This window comes from Vicia villosa, unplaced genomic scaffold, assembly GCF_029867415.1.
Source record: "Vicia villosa cultivar HV-30 ecotype Madison, WI unplaced genomic scaffold, Vvil1.0 ctg.000181F_1_1_1, whole genome shotgun sequence".
Classification (NCBI taxonomy): domain Eukaryota; kingdom Viridiplantae; phylum Streptophyta; class Magnoliopsida; order Fabales; family Fabaceae; genus Vicia; species Vicia villosa.
The window spans coordinates 8520-33539 of NW_026705054.1; the positions used below are offsets into that span (position 1 = coordinate 8520).

Below are 25020 nucleotides of genomic sequence, written 5' to 3' on the forward strand. Positions count from 1 at the left end.
TCAAAAACCCTAATTCCCGACTTTTCGCTCCTTGATGAATTTCTTTGAATTTCTTTGGCCAAATGACTTTGACATCCATATATTGATGATATTGATCTTTGAAAGTCATTTTTTGACCAAAAACCTTAAAAGTCAATGATGATCCTTCACAGTTGACTTTTTCCTGACAAAGTGAATTTTTGGGCTTTTGTGTAGAAATAAGATCTTCTCCCCAAATGGATGATATAAATGGATTATATGGAGGTAGTAGAGATCCTTGAATCATGTCTTGAGTTTTGGATTCATGCCCTGATCAGAAGTCAACTATCTTGGTGAATTAGGTCAAAACCCTAATTTGTCGACCATGTGAAAATAATGACTGTAGACTTTGAATTGAAGTGTGATGTCCAGTAGATCTTGTAATATGAGTTATTTGAAGATGATTGATGTCTTTGAATGATCCTCTGAGTTTTTTTAGGGTTTCCCAAATGTGATCCCTGATTTCAGTCCTTGATAGGCTCAAAACCCTAGTCTGGTGACCTGAGTAAACCTGTACTCATATGACTGGATGTCTAATCAATCATAGATGAGAAAAGTGAAGTTTTTGAGCCCCATGATTGTATTAGAGACTAGTCTTTGTATTGATTGATCCTTTGCCTGAGCTTTCTTGTCTTTGAGCATCCTCGATTAGGTATCAGATGGAGAAATGACTGCTCTAGGTACTTGTCTTGACCTGATGAAAAATCCTGAAGATATGTCATCTCAGGGGGGTCAAAAATTAGGGTATGACAGATGGCTGTCATACTTGATCAACCAAGCAGACTCCCCTCTTAATGAAACATCATTTTTTTAGCTTTTCTGTCACTTTTAAATGTTTGTGGTAGAATAGTACAAATACCTCTCTGTAAAGATGATTTCATGTCTCTTTACTGTAAACAAAGATTTAATTCCAAGCTTCAACCTTGAGCTTCAAGCAAGGCACCAAAAACAAGTAATTTCCCTAGTTAGTTCCCCGAACTACATTAAGCTCTGACTTCCACTAGGGATATGTAGGCATGAGGTTCACAAGGAATCTCAGCGAGCTAATAAAATACCAAAAAATAGTCAGTTTGTCTGTCTGTCTGTCTTTCTTTATTCAATTCAATTCTCTCTCCTAATACAAAGGAGAAACTTTCCCAATCATTAGCAGCAAACACAATCACAATGACACAGAGAAGGTTCCTGTAGAGTACTACAGATATGTAGGGTGTTTAAACACTTCCCTATGTATAACCGACCCCCCGGACTCCAGAATTTCTAGTCTAGGTGAAATCCCCACACTTAGCAAACTCCTAGGGTTTAGTTGAGATCTTTTTTCCCCTTTCCTACTCGTAGGACAAATAAGAAAGTTCGTGTGATATCGTAGGAAGAACTGAAACAAAATTCATCCCACCACGGGCGCATTCTCCTTCCAAATTTCGCGTGAAGGGTTTAGCGTGCCGTCCTCCCAAGTGAAACGGGGAGGTAAAGAAAACGACACCACAAATGGCTTAGCAAGAGGTTGCAAAACTCATTGAAAAATAATCCTAAGTTGAAGCTAAAGGATATAAAGGAGAAGGCTCCAAAGAATTGGAATGTGGGGGTTAATAAGACAAAGTAACTAAGGTCCATATTTGCAGCTAGGGATATGGTTGTTGGCTCATTTTTAGGAGATTATACAAGGATATATGACTATTGTCATGAAATTCTAAAGACAAATCCTGGTTCAACTGTGAAGTTAAATGTGACACCAATACAAGAACAAGATGAGGACAAAAGGCCTTATTTCAAGAGGTTATATATTTGCTATGCTGCTTGCAAAAATAGTTTCAAGTTGTGTATACCTATTATTGGTCTAGATGGATGCTTCTTAAAGGGACTTTGTAGAGGTCAGATTTTGGCAGCCATAGGTACAGATCCCAATGACCAGATGTTACCTATTGCTTTTGTTGTGGTGGAAGGGGAAACTAAAGATAGTTGGTCTTGGTTCTTAGAACTACTGATTGATGATCTTGGTGGAAGGGAAGAATGTAGAACATATACATTCATTTCTGATCAGCAAAAGGTACCACTATGTTTAATTTCTAAAATCCAGTTATGGTAATTTTGCATTTTCAGTTATGGTTTAATTTTGCATTTTCATTTAATTTTACAGGGTCTTCTTCCTGCAATGGATGAATTACTACGAGGTGTTTAGCAAAGATTTTGTGTGAGACACCTATACAATAATTTCAGAAAGAAGTATCCAGGAAAAATGTTGAAGGAGATAATTTGGAATGCTACAAGGGCTACCTACCCACAAGCATGGGAGAGGGAGATGAGAGGAATGAGACAAATACATGAAGATGCATATAAGCACATGATGCAAACTCCACCAAGATATTGGAGTAAGTCATTCTTTAGGACAACTTCAAAGTGTGATGCTGTCTTGAATAATATGTCAGAGGCTTTTAATAGGGTGATTGTAGACTCAATAGCAAAGCCATTGGTGACAATGCTAGAAGAAATAAGGGGATATATTATGGAAAAGTGGGCAACAAACAGGTTGAAATTCTCTTTACTGAGTGATGAGGATGTTCTGCCAAACATCAAGAAGAAAGTGGAAAAAGCAAGCTCTTACATAAATTCTTGGATTGTAAGGTATAAAAGTTATTTAATTTATAGTTTATGACTTGTTAATATGACTTGTTAATATTTGAAGTAATATGAGTTTATGACTTGGATTGTAATATTTGTAGGATGTCATCTGAGTTTATATTTGAAGTGGGACACATTGAGCACCAAGGTGACATTTTTGGGGTCAACCTAAAGGACCATGGTTGTTCATGCAGAAAATGGCAACTGACAGGTCTACCTTGTGTTCATGCTATGTCTGCAATGAAGAGTAGAAACATGAATATTGATGATTACATCCCATATTTCTATAAGAAGGCAAGGTATATTTCTGTGTATGAACCTATCATATATCCTGTTAATGGGATAAATATATGGGTCGGAACATAGTATCCAGATGTGCAGCCACCAAAATTCAAAAAAATGCCAGGAAGACCAAAGAAGATGAGGAACCGCGAGCAAGGTGAAATTGATGGGACATATAGAAAAATAAGAAAAATAGGTATGGTGCTTAGGTGCACCAGGTGCAGACAGATTGGACAAAATAAGTTCACTTGTAAGAGGACACAACCACCACAAGATACACAAGCTACTGCAACTCAGCTAACACCTACACAAGCTACTATAAGTCAGCCAAGAGCACGAGCAACAAGTGCTCAACCAACACCTACACAAGCTACTGCAAGTTAACCAAGGGCACGAGCAACAACAACTCAACCGACACCTACACAAGCTACTGCAAGTCAGCCAAGGGCACGGGCAACAAGTACTCAACCAATACCTACACAAACTACTGTTACAAGGCCACAGAAGTTGCCTTATAAGAAGCCAAGAGAATCATCTGTTACAAAACATTTTGCTTCAAAGGGACCAACCACAATATTGAGTGCATCACAAAATGCAGTTGGACCTACAACAAGGAAGAGCACTCCAACAAAAAGGAACAACACAAAGAAGCCCTTTTAGATTTATGTACCTTTCTGTTTTAAGACTATATTGTTTAGTTTATAATTGTTGTTTTGAACAAGGTTTAGACTTATGTTTTGGTTTCAGTAACAAGTTTGAACAAGGGTTATATTTTGTTATGTAACAAATTTGAACAAGGGTTATGTTTTGGTATCTAACAAGCTATGTTTTGGTATGTAACAAATTTGAACAAGGTTTATGTTTAACAAATTTTTGTTACATTAACAATGTTTATTTCAATCATTGTTTATCAAATTTAAACAGTAAAACAAAGAAGACAACTTGTATATTTCATATAATTAAGACAAAGAATACAACATTTTGATTACTAAAACAAAATAGAACAACAACTTTAGGTCTCCCACTGTCACAAAATAGAGCATAAACTTAATACAAAATAGAAGATAGACTTAAAACAAAAATAGAACAGGAAATTGAGGCATCCAACTGTCACAACAACTTGAGATCTCTTACAACATTTTGACTACTAAAACAAATAACACAAAAAAAAACATAAACTTCCAAATCTTCTTCCACCTAATGGTGATCTTCAAAGTATCCTCTAATTCCATAGTATTGAGCCTCAAAATTTCAACCTGTTTTTTGGCTTCTTCGATCTCTTCACTAAGAACTTCAAACTTCCATTGATCCTTCATCGAGGTTTTCTCAATTTCACCTTTATCTTCTTCATAAAACCATTGAAAAAATCCATAACCAGCATTAATGTGTCCCTGTACATGTTGAGAACGAAAATTGGGATGCATTACATTAACATTACAACAACAATAAACTTATCACAACTGCAACTAAACCTTACCTTAAAATGTTGACAACCCTAAAATAGCTTTCCATAGTTCTTGACAGTCAGTGCCTTACGAAGAGCCGCATTGTCTCCACAACGCCATAGAAGCTTCCATGGAAGATTAGAGGTGCTAAATACCTGTGACTCACTTCGGTTTCTATTTGTTGATGACGACCCACGCATAGAGCTCATGATTAGAAAACAATTTAGGTTTCAATTTGGGATTTTTAGAACCAATTTCGTCTAGGGTTGATTTTGGGGAAAAACATGAACGACCTTCAGCAAGAAAGGAAGAAGAAGATTGTGCTGACTAGACATTCCACTATGCAACAGCTCCATCCACGTCATCAATTTTAACGTCGTTAGCCATTATTTGACAGAAATTACCAACTCATTTCTGTTAAACAAAGTACGAGACCAATTTAGAACTTTTAAAAGGAAGAGAACCAAAATAGACCCAAAGAGGCATAAGTACAGGACCAAAAATGATATTACGCCAAGTTAATAATACATCAAATTCATATTATATTTCTCAATGGGTTTCTCTCTTCTAAACTCCTTTCATCTACTATCTTACCATTACTAAAGAATTGACCAAACTCCCTATTTTGCCCTTTGTGGATTTTTTTTAAACTTAAAAAAGGGTAAAACAGTAACTTTCTAATTAATTCTCCTTTCCTACTATCTTGTCCAGGAAATCCCAAATAGGCCCTTTTGATGTCATGTTGTATTCTGTACTAAAAAAATTAGTTGGTCTTACTACATGGATATTTTTGTAACTACCTAAATGAACCATTGTATGTACTACTATGTTGTCCCAGTTACATGACATCTGCTCGGCATTCATTGGTCAAAATATCAAAACTCACTTTTCCCTCCTCCCAATACACTTATTTTTGAGACAGAAAGAGTGTACTATATTAAACAATCAACAACATTCAACAAGTCTGCAACTTCTCTCTCCATTCTCAACCTTGGCTATTCTCCCTTTCTCTCCTTCCATTCAAGTTTCTTCCTCACGAAAATACTAGACTGTGTTCTTTGAATCCTTCCCTATCTCCTTCTCTATCTCCTTCATACCGAAAAAATCTTTTTGGTTCCATGATTTTGTTGCTATTCATCCGCAACAATACTTGGTTTTAATTGTTTGTGTTTATATTTCTGTCTCGAAAACTTTTTCTATTAATAGCTTGTTTTAACTACATCTATTTCTCAATATTCTATTTTTATGACTGTTTTAGAGATGCACCAACTTATATAGCTTACATTTGTTACACAGTTTCAGCCAAGAACAATGTCAAGGGCTCCAATACTCATCAAGGATCTGGCCCAGGGAAACCAAATCTGGAAGATGTTGATAAGGGTTGTTGATTTGTGGATTGTTATGGAAAAAACAGGACAACAACACCTTGAGCTTATTATTCAAGATGCAAAGGTTTGATTTTTTTTGAAACTTTACCTTTTCTAATGAACTTTGTGGTGATTCACTTTGTACTAACGTTTTTGTGATGCAAACATATAAAAAATTAGTAGAACCTATATGCCTGATTTTGTTACATTCTATGACTTATTTATTTCTGTTTTTGTTTCATTATTTGATTGTGTATTTCTGTTTTTTTAGTTCTAACATTATCTCATTCTGCCTGATTTTGTGAATGTTATGACCTATGTAGTTCTCTTTTGTTTCATTCTTTGTTTGTGTAAGTCTGTTTTTTTAGGTATATTTTTTGATGCATATATCAAGATTACTCCTATCATTACCACAGCTTTTGCTATTTATGATATTTGTTAATTGAAACATTGAAACATTCCACAGGGTGATCGAATTCATGTCTCGACTAGGAGCCGAGACTTCAAAGATTGGATTGAACAAGTCAGAGAGCATGAAACCTATTCCCTTTATAATGGAGAGCCTGTTCTGAATGATGGACCATACAAAGTATGTGCTAACCCACTCAAACTTGTATTCAATGGAGGGACTACCATGAAAAATGTGGCAGTTCCAGAAATACCGACTCACAAGTACAACTTTCACCCTATTGAAAAGTTTCTCAATGGAAGCTACAAACCTGACATGTTATATGGTAAGTATCTATTATACTAATGTTGTTTTCAGAAAAATATGCATTAAACTTAGGTTCTTGCAAACCTGATATGGTACACCGCATGTTTGAACATTGCTTTTCGATAAACTCTTAATGTAGTACCTTTTGCAAATGTCATTGGCGTTTTACAGGATGTGCTTAAGACGCAAATGGGTGGTGGTGGTAGGAAGTCTTGCGTCAATATCACTTTACATGATATTGAAGGAAATGTGATTGAGGTTGCGTTATGGGGTGATTACTGCAAACAGTTTATGAACTATAATACCAATGTCAAGATGGTTGGTCCTACTATTATTGTTTTGACACATGCATGGTGCAAAATAAACACAGGTTTCTATCTTGCTCCAAGTCTGTTACTGACATTAATATATTTTTACTTATAGATTGTTCTATTTCATTATAATAATACATCTTATCTTCTACAGTTTCTGGAACACCAAGTCTCTCAAATGCATGGAACGACTCTAGACTTCTCTTGAACTTGGACCATCCCCAGGTTGATGAATTCAAAGCAACGTATGATCTGTAAAAGTTCCCATTATTATTACTACTATTAATACCCTATCAATATAAGATTTATGTTAATCATTGCCCTTTTAGCTTTGGAGCAAATGAATTGTCCAATGTACCTGCGCTTTTGTTGTCATTAACTTGTGAATCATCCCTTCAATCTGCTAACAAAAATTGGACCAGCCTCAATGAAGTCAAAAGTATCTGTGCAATCTATGAAGGAAGAAAGGTACAACTCATATCAATGTCCTTGCGAGTATTTTCCATACAATATAACCGACATGTTACACTCAATGCTTATATGTATATTATTCTATGTAATAGGATTGTTTCGCAACCACCATTGGCACAACCAAAAGTTTCAAAGCTTCCAAGTTTGGCTGGTATTTTGAGTCATGCCCTGGATGCAAACAATCTAACAAGTCACAAGGTGAAAATTTTGAATGTCCATGCTGTCGCTACCGCGAAAATTAACAGAGTCGCCGCTAACATATTTATCCTGAAAAGGAAGGGAATGCAAGCAAACCACAAAACAAAACAATGGTCTCACGACCAGAGAAAAAGGGTAAGGGAGTCGGTTACGCGAGGGGAAGGTATTAGCACCCCTCGCGCCCATCGTACTCGATGGTATCCACGCTTGTGTATAAAACTATGGGTGTGTAAGCAAACTGCGCTAATTTGGACTAAAATGCATGCAAAATGTAGGGAAAAGAAAGAGTTATGCTCGCACGGGCCCTACCCCGCTGCCTACGTATCTGTTTTGCAGAATCAGAGCTACCGTAGCTCGGCTAACTAATTTCTGTTTGTTTTGTGTTTTTTAGGTGAACGAGTTACATTCGCACTCCGCTGCTCGACCTTTGGAGACTTATGCTGGGAATGGAGCGGAAATAACAAGTTCTTAAGAAAAGAAAATCAAAAAGTGTGGTTTGTGTTTTAAAGAATGCATGAGGAAAGCCTAAGCTAAGGGGGAAAGCTTGCTACCTAATGTTATCATACAAAGGGTACAAGTCTAAGCTAAACTAGCAACCTACGAGGAAAGGGAAAGCAAACAAGAGTATCACAAAAACGAGCTCCGCTCATAAAGCAAACAAAACCAACGGCATTGGCCGAGTGGTAGAAAAGCGGTCCCTCCATAGCCAAGGGGAGCGAATCACCCGAGTCAACCAAGCATTAGACCTCGCGAAAATGATCGGGCCATAGACAAGAGGGGCGAGTCCCTCTCAGCAACCAAGTCGTCAAGGATCTGAAAGGAAAACGGTGCGTGCGTACACTGAGCATCAACGTCGGCCAACGTGAGCTATAGGAAATGCGGGGGTCCGATTACATGAACCTTTTTCCTGACATACTCGATAACAAGATCTTGTGCTGGTTCGGAAGCAAGCAACGCGTAGCATGCGCATACCGAACAGACTCGTAAGACTAGGCGGGGGTTGATTGCTAACCCTTTCTGCATGCCTTCCATGAGGACTTAACGGAGTGCCGTATAGGACTTATTACACCGTGACTCCCTGCCGCAAAGCACAAATGTAAACACACCAACAAAAATAGAGCCTCTTTCGAGGGCTTGGCCAGATGCATGTCTAAGTCCTACTTCTCATGTTAAAGGATGATGCGAAAAGCGGTAAAAGGGACCAGGAGACAATACCGAACGGATAGCAAATCCGCAATGAGCTAGTAAGCGTAAGCAGAGAAGTCCGAAATACTTCGCGTAAGCCATCATCAAGCAAAGCAAGTCAGAAAGCGTCGTCATGAAAATAAATCACGAGCGACATGTGGTACACGTCGAGCATAACCACGCGAGCAACCTGCAAGAGAACACAAGCCAGACAATACAAAAGTATACATCTCAATGAATGAGAGATCAGGTGACTTGCATCGAAAATAGGTTCGTGTCCCACAAATAAAGTGGAACACGACGCAAATCAAGTCGTAAGACAAATCGCACTGGAAGCGAATTCGTGTCCCACAAATAAAGTGGAACACGAAGCAAGTCGAATCGCAATCGAAGGCTCTCTCGAAGTACCTCGCACATCTCAGCAAACAAATCAGTAGTAACAAGGAAGCATGCTATAGAAAATACTAGCAATTAAGTCCTAATTAAATTCTAAAACAAAATCTAACATGAGCAAATTGTTTTTATGACATTTTATCTAAAAATTAGAACTAAACTATATAACAAAACAATTAAATTCTAATAAGAAAAATATCACATGTTTTTATGTCATTTTTATTCAACCAAAAGCTACCGAAACAAACTATTCGATTAATTTCTAAAATCTAACAAAACAATATCAAGAGTAAATCCTAAATCTAACAAAGTTTTCTATGATTTTATGTCATTTTATCATACAAAAATCTAGCAAAACAATTGTTTTTCGTGGCACTTTCTATCTAGAATTGTTTTTCGTGGCACTTTCTATCTAGAACTTAACACAAAATCTATCAAGAATATTGAAATACCACTACATTCTATTATCTAAGAAAAATATGAAATCAAAATTAAATCTAACATGAATAGAAATGTGAGTCTGAGGGGTTAATGCTGGAAATAGGTGTGGCAAAGTAAAGCTAGCGCAGGCCCATGGGAAGAAGGCCCAACAGAGTTTTGTTGTCACAGTTTTCTGGATTTTAGTCACAAAAGACATGGCGTGATGGGCTCAGATGGGGGAGTGTGAACAGAATTTTCGTATGGGAGGCCCAAGGGGATTTTAGATCCAAATCAAATCAGAATTTTATTCTATTCTTATTTAATTCAGACTTTTATCAACATCTAATTCTAATCAATCATCAATTAATACAATTAATATCAGCTAATTACAGATAAAAGAGGGATTAGGGTACCAAAATGTGACGCATCAAATTCTGAGGAACCTCTTCTCCCCTCATCTCATGAAAGCGCGGCGGCAGAGACTTCGCTTCTGATCGGACTCCCGGCGGACTCACCTCCGAACACACGCTCGTCTTTGTCTCAATGCCCTCCGCCGATCATCTCTATCACATTCTTATCAACTCTCCCTTCGAACTCGAGCAAAACGGAGACGACGGAGAGAATCCTTCTCCTCCGATCCACCTCCACTCTCAAACGGCGGCCAGTATCCTCACCTCCGACGAGACCGAGCACCGTGATAAGCTAACGGCGAGTAATACTCACTCATCTACCTCATTCTCAATTTCGTTCTCCCTTTTCTCAGATAATCAGTGCGTGCCTTCTCTTTGATCGGCGACGATTCGAAGATGTCGGCAACGACGACTTAAGGTAACGTAAGCGTACGTGGTTCTTTTGCTTCCTCCGTTCAATTAACGCTTCTTCTCCTTCTACTGTGTGTTCAACGTCATTGATACATTATTGTTGCTCCGTGTTGATGATGATTGTTGCGTTATGAAGGTGATGAAGATGAAGGTTCGGATTGAAGAGTGATGATGTTGTTGATGGTGATCGTTACGATGCGGTTATAGTGAAGATTGAAGGAGAAGATTGAAGTCGTGAAGATGATTCTTGAATCAATATCTTTGGTGACGATTTTTCAGGTCTTTTGATTATTCTCTCTCCTTCCCCAATTCTTGCTGCGTTTTTGTTTTTGTTGATTAGGAAGATGATTTTCTCAGAAGTGAAATTGGAGAGTCATGATTGAAGTGTGAAGAAATTTCTAATGAAGGTTATGGTGATTTGAAGGTAGATTGAAGAGTGATCGATTGAGAGGTTGAAGATTGGCGAAGGTTGCTGTTGGATCACGGTTCTAAAAATTTTGCCACCGAAGAAATTACCGGGTCGAGTCGCGGATCGGTACGCTTTCTTTAAGACGTTTCGCGGTACTGCCCAAAATATGCAAATCAGCTCTTAATAACCACGACGCCTCCAGGATAAAACAGCCCAGTTCTATACTATACGATTACTACTTGCACAGTAGATAATCGGTCTAGAAATACACCCTCAGATGGTACTAAGACCATTCAAATATGGTATACATACCATCTTAGTATCTGGTATAACAACCAATCGTAGTAATTTCTCAAACCAAGAGAAATTTCAATAATTCTCTAAAGAGAATCCAAGAAAAAATTATACTTGATAATTTCTCAACTCAAATGAGGAGAAATTAACATTATTCTCTAAGGAGAATTCAAGAAAGTACTCGGAAAATTCAACGAGTAGAAAGAAAGGGGGAGAAGTTGGCGCTTTGACAATTCAAAAGACGCAGAGTTATGAGAATGAGGAAGGAAAAACTTAAAATAAGTTTTTGGTGTATTTTGAAATAAAACAAGTGACTTCCTTATATAATGAAGTAAATTAGCCAAGATTTCTAATCTAAGCAATGTGGGATTAAGGAGTTTTTTCAACTACCACACAATGTGGGACTTGACTTGGGAACTTTTTCAATTCATCTCACTATATTGTAATACATACACAATATTCCAACAATCCCCCACTTGAATTTAAAAAAGTGTTTCAGAAGTAACGTCAAACGTTTCTAAGATTGTGCATAAGCAAAGGTGTCTACGACTTGAACCTTTGCGTAGCAAGTAGGATTCCGATTCAACAAGAGTGACACAATTGTCTTGAACTCTATCTCAGACATCAAACTCACACACAACCTTTTCTTAAGGTGTATTCTAATAGCCCGTGCTTTAATGGCCCTGCACGTGTATCCCAGTTTAGTGAAGGCTCTAGGAATTCTGCCTCAAAATTCCATAAGAACCGGCCTAAGTTCTACAATCACATAGGTGAGTCTATCAAGAGTACTCCTGTAGCCTAGGTACTCCCTCATACAGAGTATAGATCTCATTAAGAGTTTCTATTATCTCATCCTCTTATTACTTCAGGATTCATGCTTCTTTTATTTACTCTTGCATGATCGCCTCATATTACTCACAACTTGTTATTACCCATTGAACCTATTTCTTGGGATCTCCAGTCATTTAGGTCGGGTTACCATCATGAGCAACTCATATTCCTATAGGCATTAGTCCCATCTTATATGATGTATTATAGACTTTCTCTCTAGCTAATCCTTTCGTCAAAGGATCTGCTAAGTTTTCATCAGTGCGTACATGATCCACTCTTACAGCTCCTTTAGAGATACAATCTCTAAAGGCGTTGTGCTTTCTTCTTATTTGACGTCTTTTACCATTATAATAACGGTTCTCAATTTTTGCAATAGTCGCGGTACTATCACAGTGGATCAATACAACTGACATAGGTTTTTCCCATAAGGGGGTCTCAGCTAGCATGCATCTTAACCAACTTGCTTCTTCACTAGCATTTGCTAATGCGATAATTTCAGACTCCATTGTGTATTAAGCCAGGATAGTCTGCTTCTTTGATTTCCAAGATACAACTCCTCCAACTATGTTGAATACATAGCCACTAGTAGCTTCGGAATCACCTGACAAGGTATTCCAATCTGCATCACTGTATCATTCAAGTACAACAGGAAATTTCTGATAATGTAGGTCGAGATCTACGGTCCTTTTAAGGTACCTCATGACTCGCTCAATAGCTTGTCAGTGCTTGTTACTCAGTCTACTCGTAAATATGCATAACAATCTTACAACATATACAATGTCGGGTCTAATACAATCAGTGGCATATCTAAGGCTGCCAATGATGCTCGCATATTCAGTTTGTCTCACATTTTCACCAGTGTTCTTAAACAGTTTAACACTTGGATCATAAGGTGTGCACGCAGGTTTACAATCAAAGTATTTAAATTTCTTTAAGATCTTCTACACATAGTGTGATTGATCCTAAGAAATTCCTTGCACGGGTCTCGTGATCTTTATACCAAGAATCTCGTGATCTTTCATATCAAAGTTGTTACTCAACAATGATTTCACATCATTAATGGTCTGAATGTTTGATCCAAATATGACTAAATAGTCTAGATATAGACATATGATAGTGTAAATGCGATTCTCAAGTTTGTAATAAACGCATTTGTCACTTTCATTCACTTTACACCCATTCGATATCATTAAGTTATCAAACTTTTCATGTCATTGTTTAGGAGATTGCTTTAATCCATACAGAGATTTGTCTAACTTACAGACCTTGTTTTTCTTGTCCATGGGTCACAAGCCCTTCTGGTTGTTCCATATAGATTTCTTCTTCTACGTCACCGTTTAAAAAAGCAGTTTTAACATCCATTTGGTGTACTATTAAATTATAAATAGCAGCAATTGAAATAAGTACCCTAATGGATGTTATTCTAGTGACAGGAGAGAAGGTATCGAAGAAATCTACATTTTATCGTTGTCTAAAATCCTTGGCTACAACAAGCCTTGTATTTATCAATAGTTCCATCAGGTTTTAGTTTCTTTTTCAAAACCCATTTAAAACCAATTGGTTTGCAACCAGGAACCAAGTCTACTAAGTGCCAGGTCTTGTTAGATTCCAGAGAATCTATCTCATCATTAATAGCTTCTTGCCATAAGTCTGCATCCAGAGATGACAAAGCTTCTTGAAGATTTATCGGATCTTCTTCTACATTATAAGCCGCATAGTCAGGCCCATAATCTTTAGAGACTCTTACTCTTTTACTTCGTCGAAGTTCTATTTCTACATTTTTGTTGCTTTCTGTGCTTCTTATCACAAGAATGTGACTCGATTGAGTGCCCCCACTATTTCTCAATTTGAAGGGAAATTCGTATTCATAGAAATCAACATCATTTGATTCTATGATTGCTTTTGCATTTAGGTCATAAAACCTATATGCCTTACTGTTTGTTGCATATCTAATGAATACATATTCATATGCTCTACCAGCGAGTTTAACTCGTTTCGGATCCAGATTTCTGACATAAGCCAGACATCCCCAAGTTCTCAAATAAGACAAGATTGGTTGTCTTTTCTTTAATATATCATAAGGAGATATATTACTCTTTGACTTGGGAACTCTATTCAGGACATACCAAACAGTCAATAAAATTTCCCCCCACTAGTGAGGTGCAGCACCAGAATTCATCATAATTGCAACAAAAAATTCAGTAAGAGTTCTATTCTTTGTTTCTGCTTTACCATTTATTTCAGGGGAATATGGAGCAGTCGTTTCATGTACAATTCAATGTTGTTTATAAAAATTATTAAATAAACTAGAATCATACATATTACCTATCACTACAAACTCTTACTAAATCATTTTCAAATTCTTTACAAAGTTTTTAAACTTATCAATTTCATTCACAAAAATATCATTCTTTATGATGATGGTGTACAAATCAACCCCAATAAATTGACTAAATATTTCCTTATTTATAAGAAGAAGAAAAAACATAAACATGATTCTTTATAATATCAGAAGTAAACATGACATTTTCAAGATTAAAGTCTTTTCATAGGTGGACCATGTTCCACTTCTCCAATATCGACAACATTAATGGTGTGGGCATCTCCCAACAACACTTTCTTATCTTTAGTATTCGTGTATGTTTTAAACATAACACGATCATAACAAACACGACGAGAGACGCCCGTGTTTATCCACCAACCATCAAATCTATCAACCATGTTGATTTCAATGATCATATGAATAAATTTTCCATTAGCCAGGTTAACTCGTGCATTACGGGCTACACCTAGTTCAAGCATTACAAGATACATTTCTTAGCCATGACTTAGTTTTCCACAGTTGAAACAAAAGGAAAACAGCGTCATTTCTTTGAGGTGGTGGTTGTTATCTAGTTGGAGCAACTAGGGCCATAGAAGGGTTCCCATTCTTAATTCGGTTCACAATATTGCGGTTCTAATTCTTTAATGATTTGCCATATGGCTTCACAACCACACCGAATTTCTTTTTGTTGTTTAAAACAACCAAGACTTTTCTATTTAATCATGTCTCTGATATTCTTCCTTAATGAGAATAATTAGTCTCTAAAAATAATTATTTTATTTTGTAACAAAACATAATTCTTAAAAACTTTCAAACTAGGGGTAGTTTGTCAATAATAAAAGAAATTCTAATTGCTTATAAATACATACCTTATGAGCAATCTTTTGAAGTTCGTGACTTTGAGTTTCTATGGACCTTTCAACTACCATCTGATACTTCACGTAGTTGCTAAAATCATTCTTCTGTTCTCCAGCTTCTTCAATGTCATACTTGTTTTTCAGAGCCTCTTAAACATATTTTGAAGTATCACAGTTACTGTAATAGTCATACAGATCATTTGTGATTCCATTCAGAATGTTATAATCATTCTTTCCAATAAGGTGATTTCTTTCCAAAGCTGTAAATTGTCCGCTTTAACTTGTGCAACAAATTCAACTTCAACACTATTACGTGTTCCTTTTGAATGCTCAGATTCTTACAGTTAGTTCGTTCGGTTGATCCAGAAGGAGCAACAAAATGTCCTCGGTCAGAATGTTAGCTATATTTTTCAACATTAAGAAGAAAATCATCATTTGTTTCGCTAACATTTGAAGTGACATTTCACAAACATCAACAGTTTTTCAAAGAAAGTATCCGCAGAAGTACCAATAATTTCTTCAGTAGCCATGGCAATTTGAAACGTCTTAAAATTGTTGGATCACGGTTCTAAAAATTTTGCCACCGAAGAAATTACCGGGTCGAGTCGCGGATCGGTACGCTTTCTTTAAGACGTTTCGCGGTACTGCCCAAAATATGCAAAGCAGCTCTTAATAACCACGACGCCTCCAGGATAAAACAGCCCAGTTCTATACTATACGATTACTACTTGCACGGTAGATAATCGGTCTAGAAATACACCCTCAGATGGTACTAAGACCATTCAAATATGGTATACATACCATCTTAGTATCTGGTATAACAACCAGTCGTAGTAATTTCTCAAACCAAGAGAAATTTCAATAATTCTCTAAAGAGAATCCAAGAAAAATTATACTTGATAATTTCTCAACTCAAATGAGGAGAAATTAACATTATTCTCTAAGGAGAATTCAAGAAAGTACTCGGAAAATTCAACGAGTAGAAAGAAAGGGGGAGAAGTTGGCGCTTTGACAATTCAAAAGACGCAGAGTTATGAGAATGAGGAAGGAAAAACTTAAAATAAGTTTTTGGTGTATTTTGAAATAAAACAAGTGACTTCCTTATATAATGAAGTAAATTAGCCAAGATTTCTAATCTAAGCAATGTGGGACTAAGGAGTTTTTTCAACTACCACACAATGTGGGACTTGACTTGGGAACTTTTTCAATTCATCTCACTATATTGTAATACATACACAATATTCCAACAGTTGCGGATGATGAAAATTGCAGAGAGGGTGTATCAAGGTCCTGAGAGAGAGAGAGAGAGAGATGAAGTTCTGAGAAAAAAGTTTGTTACATTTTTTTGGTTTATGTTATCTGGTGAAGAAGATAATGAATCGGTTAGGGAAAGTTTGTTACAGGTGAAGATTGAAAAAAATAGAGAGAGTTTTCAGTTAGGAGTTTGTTACGTTTTTTGTTCTGATAATTTTCTGTTATGACTCTCCCCTGAATTCTGTTATGTGAATTTGTATTCTTCTCAATCTGGTTTTTTCATGGTGATGGTTTTGATTCGGTTTTTTCCTTAGGTGCAGGATTTTTGATTTTGATGCAGCAAGTGGCGGTTTAGAGCTAGGCCGTTTTCTTGGATTGTATGGAAGCTGATTTTTTTAGCATAGCTTTTGTTATATAATTTTCTCTGTAGTGTAAGCCAAACTAGGATGTACTGGATGTAAGGGTTTTGGTTTGAAGTAATCTTCTTAGTATGGTTTCTTTGTGATATTTTCCTGTATTGTGATTGTAACGGATTGGACTTGGAAACATCATAATTCCTTGGGCTTTGTTGAATTGGAATATGATAACATCATTTTTTTGTAAGGAAATTTTGAATTGTAATGGGTATTGAATGGACATTTGAAGATTTTGTAATGAATGACTTTTGTAAGAAATTGCTTTGAATGAATGTTATGATTCGAACTATAGAACTTTGTGTGCTAAAACCTTAGGAATGAATCTTCCGTTTTTGTAAGCTTGAATTAATTATTGATAAATCATATGCTTAAGAATTTGGATCCCACCAACTAATCTCGAACACCAATTTGAATTTATGGAATCACTTGAATCAACTTCAAATCCCACTCATTTGTGCCCTTAACTCAATTCGATTCACCACTTCCAACATCACGTGTTAAGCCGAAAATATTAGCAAGAATGGTGCTTTGTACACAATGCTCTCCTTAAGCTCATAACTTTGCAATAACTCTTTCTTTTGCAATCCACCTCACAGGCCCTTGACTTAATGATCTCGAAACAACAAAAGTTCTTTATCATTTTTCTTCAATTTTTGAATGATGAAATAAACGCCATCCATAACTTATAGCACAGAGAAAGAGGGAAAATTTTGGGGTGCAACACATGCGGAATTACCAATGTCGAACCCATAACCAAGTGAGCCCAACTTAACTCGAAGTTCAACAATCAATCTAACATTTTGCCCATGATTTCATGACCCTCTAAATTTTGACATGCTCATTTTATTATAGATTTAAAATTGAACTTGAGCTTGAGTATGATAACCACAAAGGTACCTTTGTGTTTTGGGACAAGGATGTTATCCCTTACACGAAATTGAATGCCAAGGAGTTAAGACAAATTATGAAGGAGGTTAGTTAGAACTTCCAACATTTTTATTTCAGCCTTTCGTTGCTTAAATTCTGATTTCTAATATATTTTGTATTGTGCTGCATAGGCTGGAGAAGAAGACAACCCTAAGAGTTGGCTCGTTCACCTCGATGTGTTGTTGAATAAAGAATTGGTCTTCGTATCAAATATCAATCGTCCTACGAGCAATTCTCTATTGTCGCAATACTCAACAAGGAGAACCTTTTCAACAAGTTTGACAACTACCTCTGCCCTAATGAGGTATTACATCAGTTTATAGGACTTTAATGTTAAGCAACATAAAACAATTGGTTTCACTATAAAATTGATTTAAGATTGATGTTAACGCATTTTTTTAAAAGCTAACTTCAAATGCTATTGTTATGGAAATTGAAAGCAAAAATCATACTGATCATCCTATCCAAGCTACTGTATGTAATTTCAAATACAATCTACATTACATGGCTTAGTTATTTATCATAATATCCATGGAAGTTAATTTTTTTGCAATCTTATTACTAGGAAACACAATCTGAAGAACTTGAACATTTTGCACAGGCATCCTTGGATCCAAACCATGCAGGGAGTCCTACTGCGAGCTCTAGCTCCACTCCTGCCAAGTGGGTTGCTACATCAACCATTGTTAGTGATCTCATGCTAGCTGAAGAACTTACCCCTAAACAATCTGCTACTAAAACCAAGCCTGGAAGGAAGACTAAGCATATAAAGAAGGAGTAGTTTGGTGGGCCTCATTTAGATGTCATTTCTTTTTGGATGCAACTTTTTATTTGACACCTTCTTTGTAAGGAAACTATTCAAGTAATATGTATTTTGTATGCTGAATTGTGTGCTTATGCATGTTGTATGCCATTTCAGCCGTACTTTAACTCCTAATCTTAATATTTAGGCCTCTCTTAATGTTTATATCCATCTTCCTTCTTTAAACTTAACTGCATTATATATATGGTTCAAGTTGTTTTTTATGTTTCAAATAGCCATGCTAAATAACTTGGATAAATTCATCATTTTGTCTGCTACATCTCATGAAATAGGTTTGAACCTTCAAATGGTATATGAGAAAAATGCTTTTAGCACATTTAAACAATTCATGAAAGTTTTAACTTACATATATTTGAAACACAACTTATATTTAACATAATACTGTGACGAGTTTAGCACTATTGCTACACATTGCACAAGTGATTTTCCAAATAGAGAAACAAGATTCTTACTACCATCAATGAATATTTAGCAATGCATTCTTGATTTTCGTTCAGCAATAATGTGTTTATAATAGTAGATTTTTCAAGCAATGTTACAGAAGATATTTCATTCATCAAGTGCAGCTTTCAAGGAGGGAACATCCTTATTGGAACTTTTGAATCTTCAAAATTGTCAAACAATTTTTTTGTTATATATCATATTATTTTCCATATGAAACTACCTTTGTGTAATATATATTTGTATTGCCCTTTGGAAACTATATATATGCTAATTCCTATTCTCTTGACATCCCTACTATAGAACTGCGGAGCAGAATATGATTTTGGCTTTTTCCTTCATCTTTGCTGAATTATAGTACAAAGTCTTATCAGCCTTAAATGCTAAGGTTAGAAGTCCACGGTAAGCCCCTGATATTATTGTTGGAACCTATCTGCCTGATGTACTCTTTCATAAAGTACAACTTACACTTTACATAGCATGTCAAACTCAATATATGAACCGATACTTTGATAGTATTTATTTTATTGATTTGTTCAGCTGTTATTATGTACCTTTGCATAAAGTACAACTATGATTTACTTAGTATGTCAGATGCCTAAGGATAATCGGCTGGGAGTTGTCCTTTTGCGCAACATGTTGACAATTTTTGGGGATGGAGCAGACTGCTGTAATTTAATGGCTGCCAGTCTATTTCCACATGTAGACTTAGACAAATACGAAATACTTTGATATGAACTAATGTTTGACAAAGCTTGAATGAGACTTGCATTTTTTAGTAACGTAGTTCTAAAAAACATGCCAAAGTCTTGCCATCTCTTTAGGTATACCAGCATTTTTTAGTTCAGTTGTGAAAAAGACTCTGAATATGGAAATTGATTCTGTATGACCACATTTTCTTGGCTTGATTTTCTAATTAAAAGTGATGGAAACTTTCACCTATTCGACTTTTGGCCTATTATCATAGCTTTGACCAACCATGTTATTACTAAATGTTATCAATAATTATTAATAAGTTACTAAAAATAAATGACTAATTATAAATTATCAATTTCCTTATGTTCACTTGGAAGTCCTGCAATTGATATAACCAAATTTTATAACACTAAAATAAATAACATATCCTTATACTTGCCTTGGATAGAAAACTGATAGGAGATGGTTATATTTACATCAAAAACACCTTATTTGTTGCTGTTAACAATATAACTACTGCAAATAGGTGAGCATCTTCTCTCTAGAATCATATGTGTTGAAATTGTAGCAATGTTGAATCGTAGTTGAACCAAGTTTAGTTGGTCAAACTCTATCCTGAAATTTTGTGCTGTATTTTAAGGTCTGCAATGTTATATGATAAAACTCTATCCTGAAAAAACTACAGAAGCCAAGTATGTATACTTCGAACCAACCTAGCTATACGAAACTGAAGCCTTTTTTGAGATTTAGTTTATGATCAAGAAGCAGTTAAAACAAAACTATGGCAAGTGTTTTTAATAGACAAGTTTTTTATAGACATAAGGATATAATCCATATATAGATAGAACTTGGTTGGTTGCACTCATTTATGATGCAGCAACTACCTTAAAAGTTACAGAAAATAAGTTAAATTTCTAATTTATGATGCAGCAACTTGGTTTGTTGGTTGGTATTTTAAATCTAATACATATGTATTCATATTGAAGCTGGACCATTAATTAGTTGAAAAATAAAAAGTTGTTTTCCTTATATCTGTATTCATTATATTTATGTCCCATTGACCTATATAGTTAATGACACCATGATGTTTTTGCTAAGTTACTTGGTGTATAAACTTACAATAGATTTGCTTTCCAAATATTATGTAGGGAATTACTATATACGTAAAATGGAACGTGATGAAAATATTGATCCAGGGAAAAAAGCAAGAGCCAAAAGATCCTTGGTTTTGAAAGAAAATCATTCAAAACGGACGAAATATATTCCTCACCAACCGATAAGTTTGGAGACCTCACATAATTCTCCAACCTACTTGACACCGAGACAACCATTGTCCGACCTGACTCAATCATTTCCAAACCAGAATTTTCAGTCACAACCTCACAATGAGGCTATTTTTAAAAGTCGAGTTTTTGCCGGTTCAGAACCTAGCCCATCAAGACATGATTTTAAAACAAATTTGAGGACCGACCACTTAGAGTCATTAGGAACCAATTTACTGTCAAAGTTTACCACAAATGCAACTTTAATTTCAAGTGAAGCCTTTACGCAGTCAACATTGGAACCTACCAAAGACCGGTCACCCCGTCAGCACAACACCGTCTTTGACTTTGGAAGTTCATCTAATACACCGATCTTAGAAACATCTCTTGGAAACTCAGGTCGTAACCGTGTTGTTAATGTATCCCAACATGTTGAAACGAATACACTTCCAATGCAGACTGCAACAAACGCGTGCGAGACAAATATACGAGCCTCTGCAGTACCTATATCTGAGTATGTTTCAGAAAAATTCCAATATTAATCATGTTTGAATAATTACAATTTTGGAAATACTTTTCTTTTGTAATGTTCATACTTTTGGTGTCTATCCGTGTGGCTGGTTTGTGCTCTATATAAGTTGCATAGGATCAAACACCCTTCAAAAATCTTAATCTATGATATACATTGTCAGTTTGTATATTTGATGAAATTAACTGCTACTTTCATGTAATATTGTCAACAGAAGACTTGTGACTAACAAGCCAGCCCGGGGCAGGCCTAGAAACCACTTGGGAGTTCCAAATATAGCATTTAATTTGAGCAGAAACTTGCCCGTCCGAACAAATCATATTGGGACAACCAATACTAAAAGGGCAATCAAATCAAAGAATGGAACTAGGTACATACTTTTAAAACATGTTTTTTTTGCATTTATAACAGCTTATTTGATTGTGTCATTTATTACCCATGTGCTCTTTATAATTGTTCAATGAAAATCCATTGTTTTATTGTGTCAACCCAAGGGCTCAAGGTGTCACAGTTCAACGCGACAATTCTGGAATTAACTTCGTGCTACCTCACATAGTAGGACTGGATGCAAAAGAACAATCAACTTCAGCTGTAACACACCCCAACGAGACAAACCATCTGTTGGATGCCGTAACTCAACCGCAATATGACAAATCCAATGTTTGAATCTTTGATCATTCTTGATGTTAAATATAGTTGTTAAAATAGTTTATATATCCAGTTCACTCAGTTTTTTATAAAAGCTAATGAACACATCTAAACATAACAATATTGTGGTTTTGAGCACAAGTTTCCTCCTATTTGCGTTATTTTGAAAATGCAGATGTCCAACCATCACCAAACCAGGTAGGGGAAGGCCTAGGAAGCAACTTGGAGTTCCAAACCTGGCTATCAACTTGAGCAGAAAGTTTTCTATCCAAACGAATAAACAACAAACAACCACTGATAATGGCACAGCCGTTTCACCCTCACAAAATAGGTACATGGTCATAGATTACAATGATAAATGTAGTATAGCAGACTATAATACATCATAACAAAATATATCAGCAACAATTCAAGTACTGTTAATAACATAATTTCTTTCAGGGATGTCAGGCCACCGAATGTCCATAGTATGCAAATCCCACAGAGCAAGAAACAACGTGTCACTCATGTTTCTACACCTGTCTCACAATCCACCCATATTCCCATCCATAGACCTGAGCCATCGTGTCCTATTTTTACGCCGAATGCCAATTTGGATTTTAACAGCGACTCTAAAGATGATGGTGACTATGACCCGTTCGCAAGTAAGTTTAATGCTTTGTGCTTTGCATTATGAGAAAAATATTAGCGCGTTGGTCAATTAAATGCAACAGTCTCAACCACCTTGGGCATGGTCTAAATGTTGGTTTACTTTTTATAATAGCATATTTATCCGAAGATGACGAATGGTCCGAGTCGGAAGATATTGCAGCACCTTTTACAATTCATGACAACTCTGGCAGAACTTCTGAAGGTATGTCGCATTTAGGCAATACCTTCAATTGTATGATTCATGTCTTATCTTCTATAAAAATCTAGGCAATGTGTGACACACTTATTTCTTATGTAGATTATTACGATGTTGGTAACCCTCTTATTGAATGCCGTTATTGTAAAGCAATGATGTGGTATCAAGAAAGGATGCACAAAAGTTCTCATGCATCCAACCCGAAGTTTATGCTTTGTTGTGAGAATGGTAAAGTAGAACTTCCATTGCTAGAACAACCTCCAGATATACTTGCAAGAATTTTGTTCGATAACAATAACTTAGATAGCAGGAAGTTCCAGCATCAGATCCGAGTTTACAATATGATGTTTGCCTTTACTTCGCCGGGAGCAAAGTTGGACAATCGTTTTAACAATGGACGCGGGTCTCCAACTATAAGGATACAAGGTCAAACATGTCATCGAATTGGGAGTTTGTTACCTCCTGAAGGTCAAAAGCCTAAGTTTGCTCAATTATATATATATATATGACACGGAGAATGAGGTCACTAATAGAATGCAAGGATTAAGGTAAAAGCATTTCACAATTCAATGAATTACTAATCATATATGCCTTCATACCTTATGGTTTAAAGCTTCATGTCAGTACCTTTAATTTCCATATTTATGCCATGGCAGGAACTCAAAAAACATTGATGAAATGGTTGTTCAACAATTATCTAATATGCTGTATGAATGCAATCCTCATGCTAAAAGTTTTCAAATGGCAAGGCAATGGTTGGATAATTGTGAAACTCAAAACTTGAAGGTGAGACTAATTTTCGATAGATCCACAGATGGGCGAGTATATAATAAATCGACTGTTTCGAAAGTTGCAGCCTTGATAGTCGGTGATATTGACACAGCAGTAATGAGGGATATCATAATGCAAACAAAAGGAGGACAACTTCAGAGAATCAATGATCTTCATGCAAGTTACATGGCTTTTCAATATCCTTTGATTTTTCCGTACGATGAGGACGGTTATAGGACTGATGTAGCTCATAGAAACTTGCCCAGCTATGAAAACAACATAAGAAATAGGCTTACCATTAGAGAATGGCTTGCATTTTGCATCCAAACTAGGTTATGTGAGGCTAAGACTTTGTTATCTTCACGGAGGTTTTTCCAACAATTTTTGTGCGATGGTTACACAATGCTAGAATCGGAGAAGTTAGAATGGCTTAGAAAAAATCAACCAAAGCTTAGGGTCTCCAAGTACAAGTCTCTAAACGAGGAAGGTGATCAGAATCAAAATCTTGGGTCAAGCGTAGGAAAAAGAGTTGTTTTGCCATCATCCTTTGTCGGTGGTCATAGGTTTATGGATTAATTGTACTATGATGGGATGGCTATTTGTAGTAAAGTTGGTTTTCCTGATTTGTTCATTACATTTACCTGCAACCCAAATTGGCCTGAGATTCAAAGAGTACTTGGTCCTCTTTATTTGAAACCACAAGATCGGCCGGACATCATTTCAAGAATTTTCAAAATCAAGTTTGATCAATTGCTAACCGATTTAACCAAGAAAGGTGTACTAGGAAAAGTTCTTGCTTGTGAGTTTATTCTTTCCCTTCTCTTTTACTTTGTTGTACTACTGCTACTACAATACTATGTTGATTTTCTTATATCTATGAATGCTAGATATATACACCATTGAGTTTCAAAAGAGAGGATTGCCACATGCCCATATTTTGATTTTTTTGCATCCTTCAAACAAATATCCAAGACCCGAAGACATTGACAAGATAATTAGTGTTGAAGTGCCCGATCCCTTGACACAACCTAGGTTGTACAATTCGGTAAAATATCATAGGGTTCATGGTCCTTGTGGTTTGGAAAATGTTAACTCACCTTGCATGAAAGATAGGAAATGCTCCAAGTACTTCCCCAAAAAATTTCAACCAACGACTATAATGGACCAAGAGGGATATCCTATTTATAGGAGACGAAACAACAGTCACACAATTGATAAAAACGGGGTCATCTTTCATAGTGTTCATGTTGTTCCTCACAACCCAAATTTGTTGTTGAAGTACGAAGCCCACATCAACATGGAATGGTGCAATCAAAGTACTTATATCAAATACCTTTTCAAATACATAAACAAAGGTTCTGATCGAATTTCTGCTGTCATACACGGTTCTGACAAAAACAACGTCGACGAGATCAAGCAATATTTGGATTGTTGATACATCTCCCCGAGT

The 25020-nt window shown here is 36.1% G+C and overlaps 2 protein-coding genes across 2 annotated transcripts; both read left to right on the forward strand.

Moving 5' to 3' along the window:
• The first annotated feature begins 5672 nt into the window (after positions 1–5672).
• Positions 5673–9645, forward strand: LOC131625020 (uncharacterized). Its single transcript, XM_058895937.1, has 7 exons — positions 5673–5813; positions 6195–6462; positions 6583–6813; positions 6909–6999; positions 7084–7222; positions 7318–7376; positions 9546–9645. The coding sequence occupies exons 1-7, from the start codon at positions 5673–5675 to the stop codon at positions 9643–9645; spliced, it is 1029 nt and encodes a 342-aa protein (XP_058751920.1).
• A 14516-nt stretch (positions 9646–24161) lies between these two features.
• LOC131625022 (uncharacterized) lies at positions 24162–25005 on the forward strand. The gene is made up of 2 exons (XM_058895938.1): positions 24162–24369; positions 24458–25005. Exons 1-2 carry the CDS (start codon positions 24162–24164, stop codon positions 25003–25005), a joined length of 756 nt encoding a protein of 251 aa, XP_058751921.1.
• Positions 25006–25020: the final 15 nt, after the last annotated feature.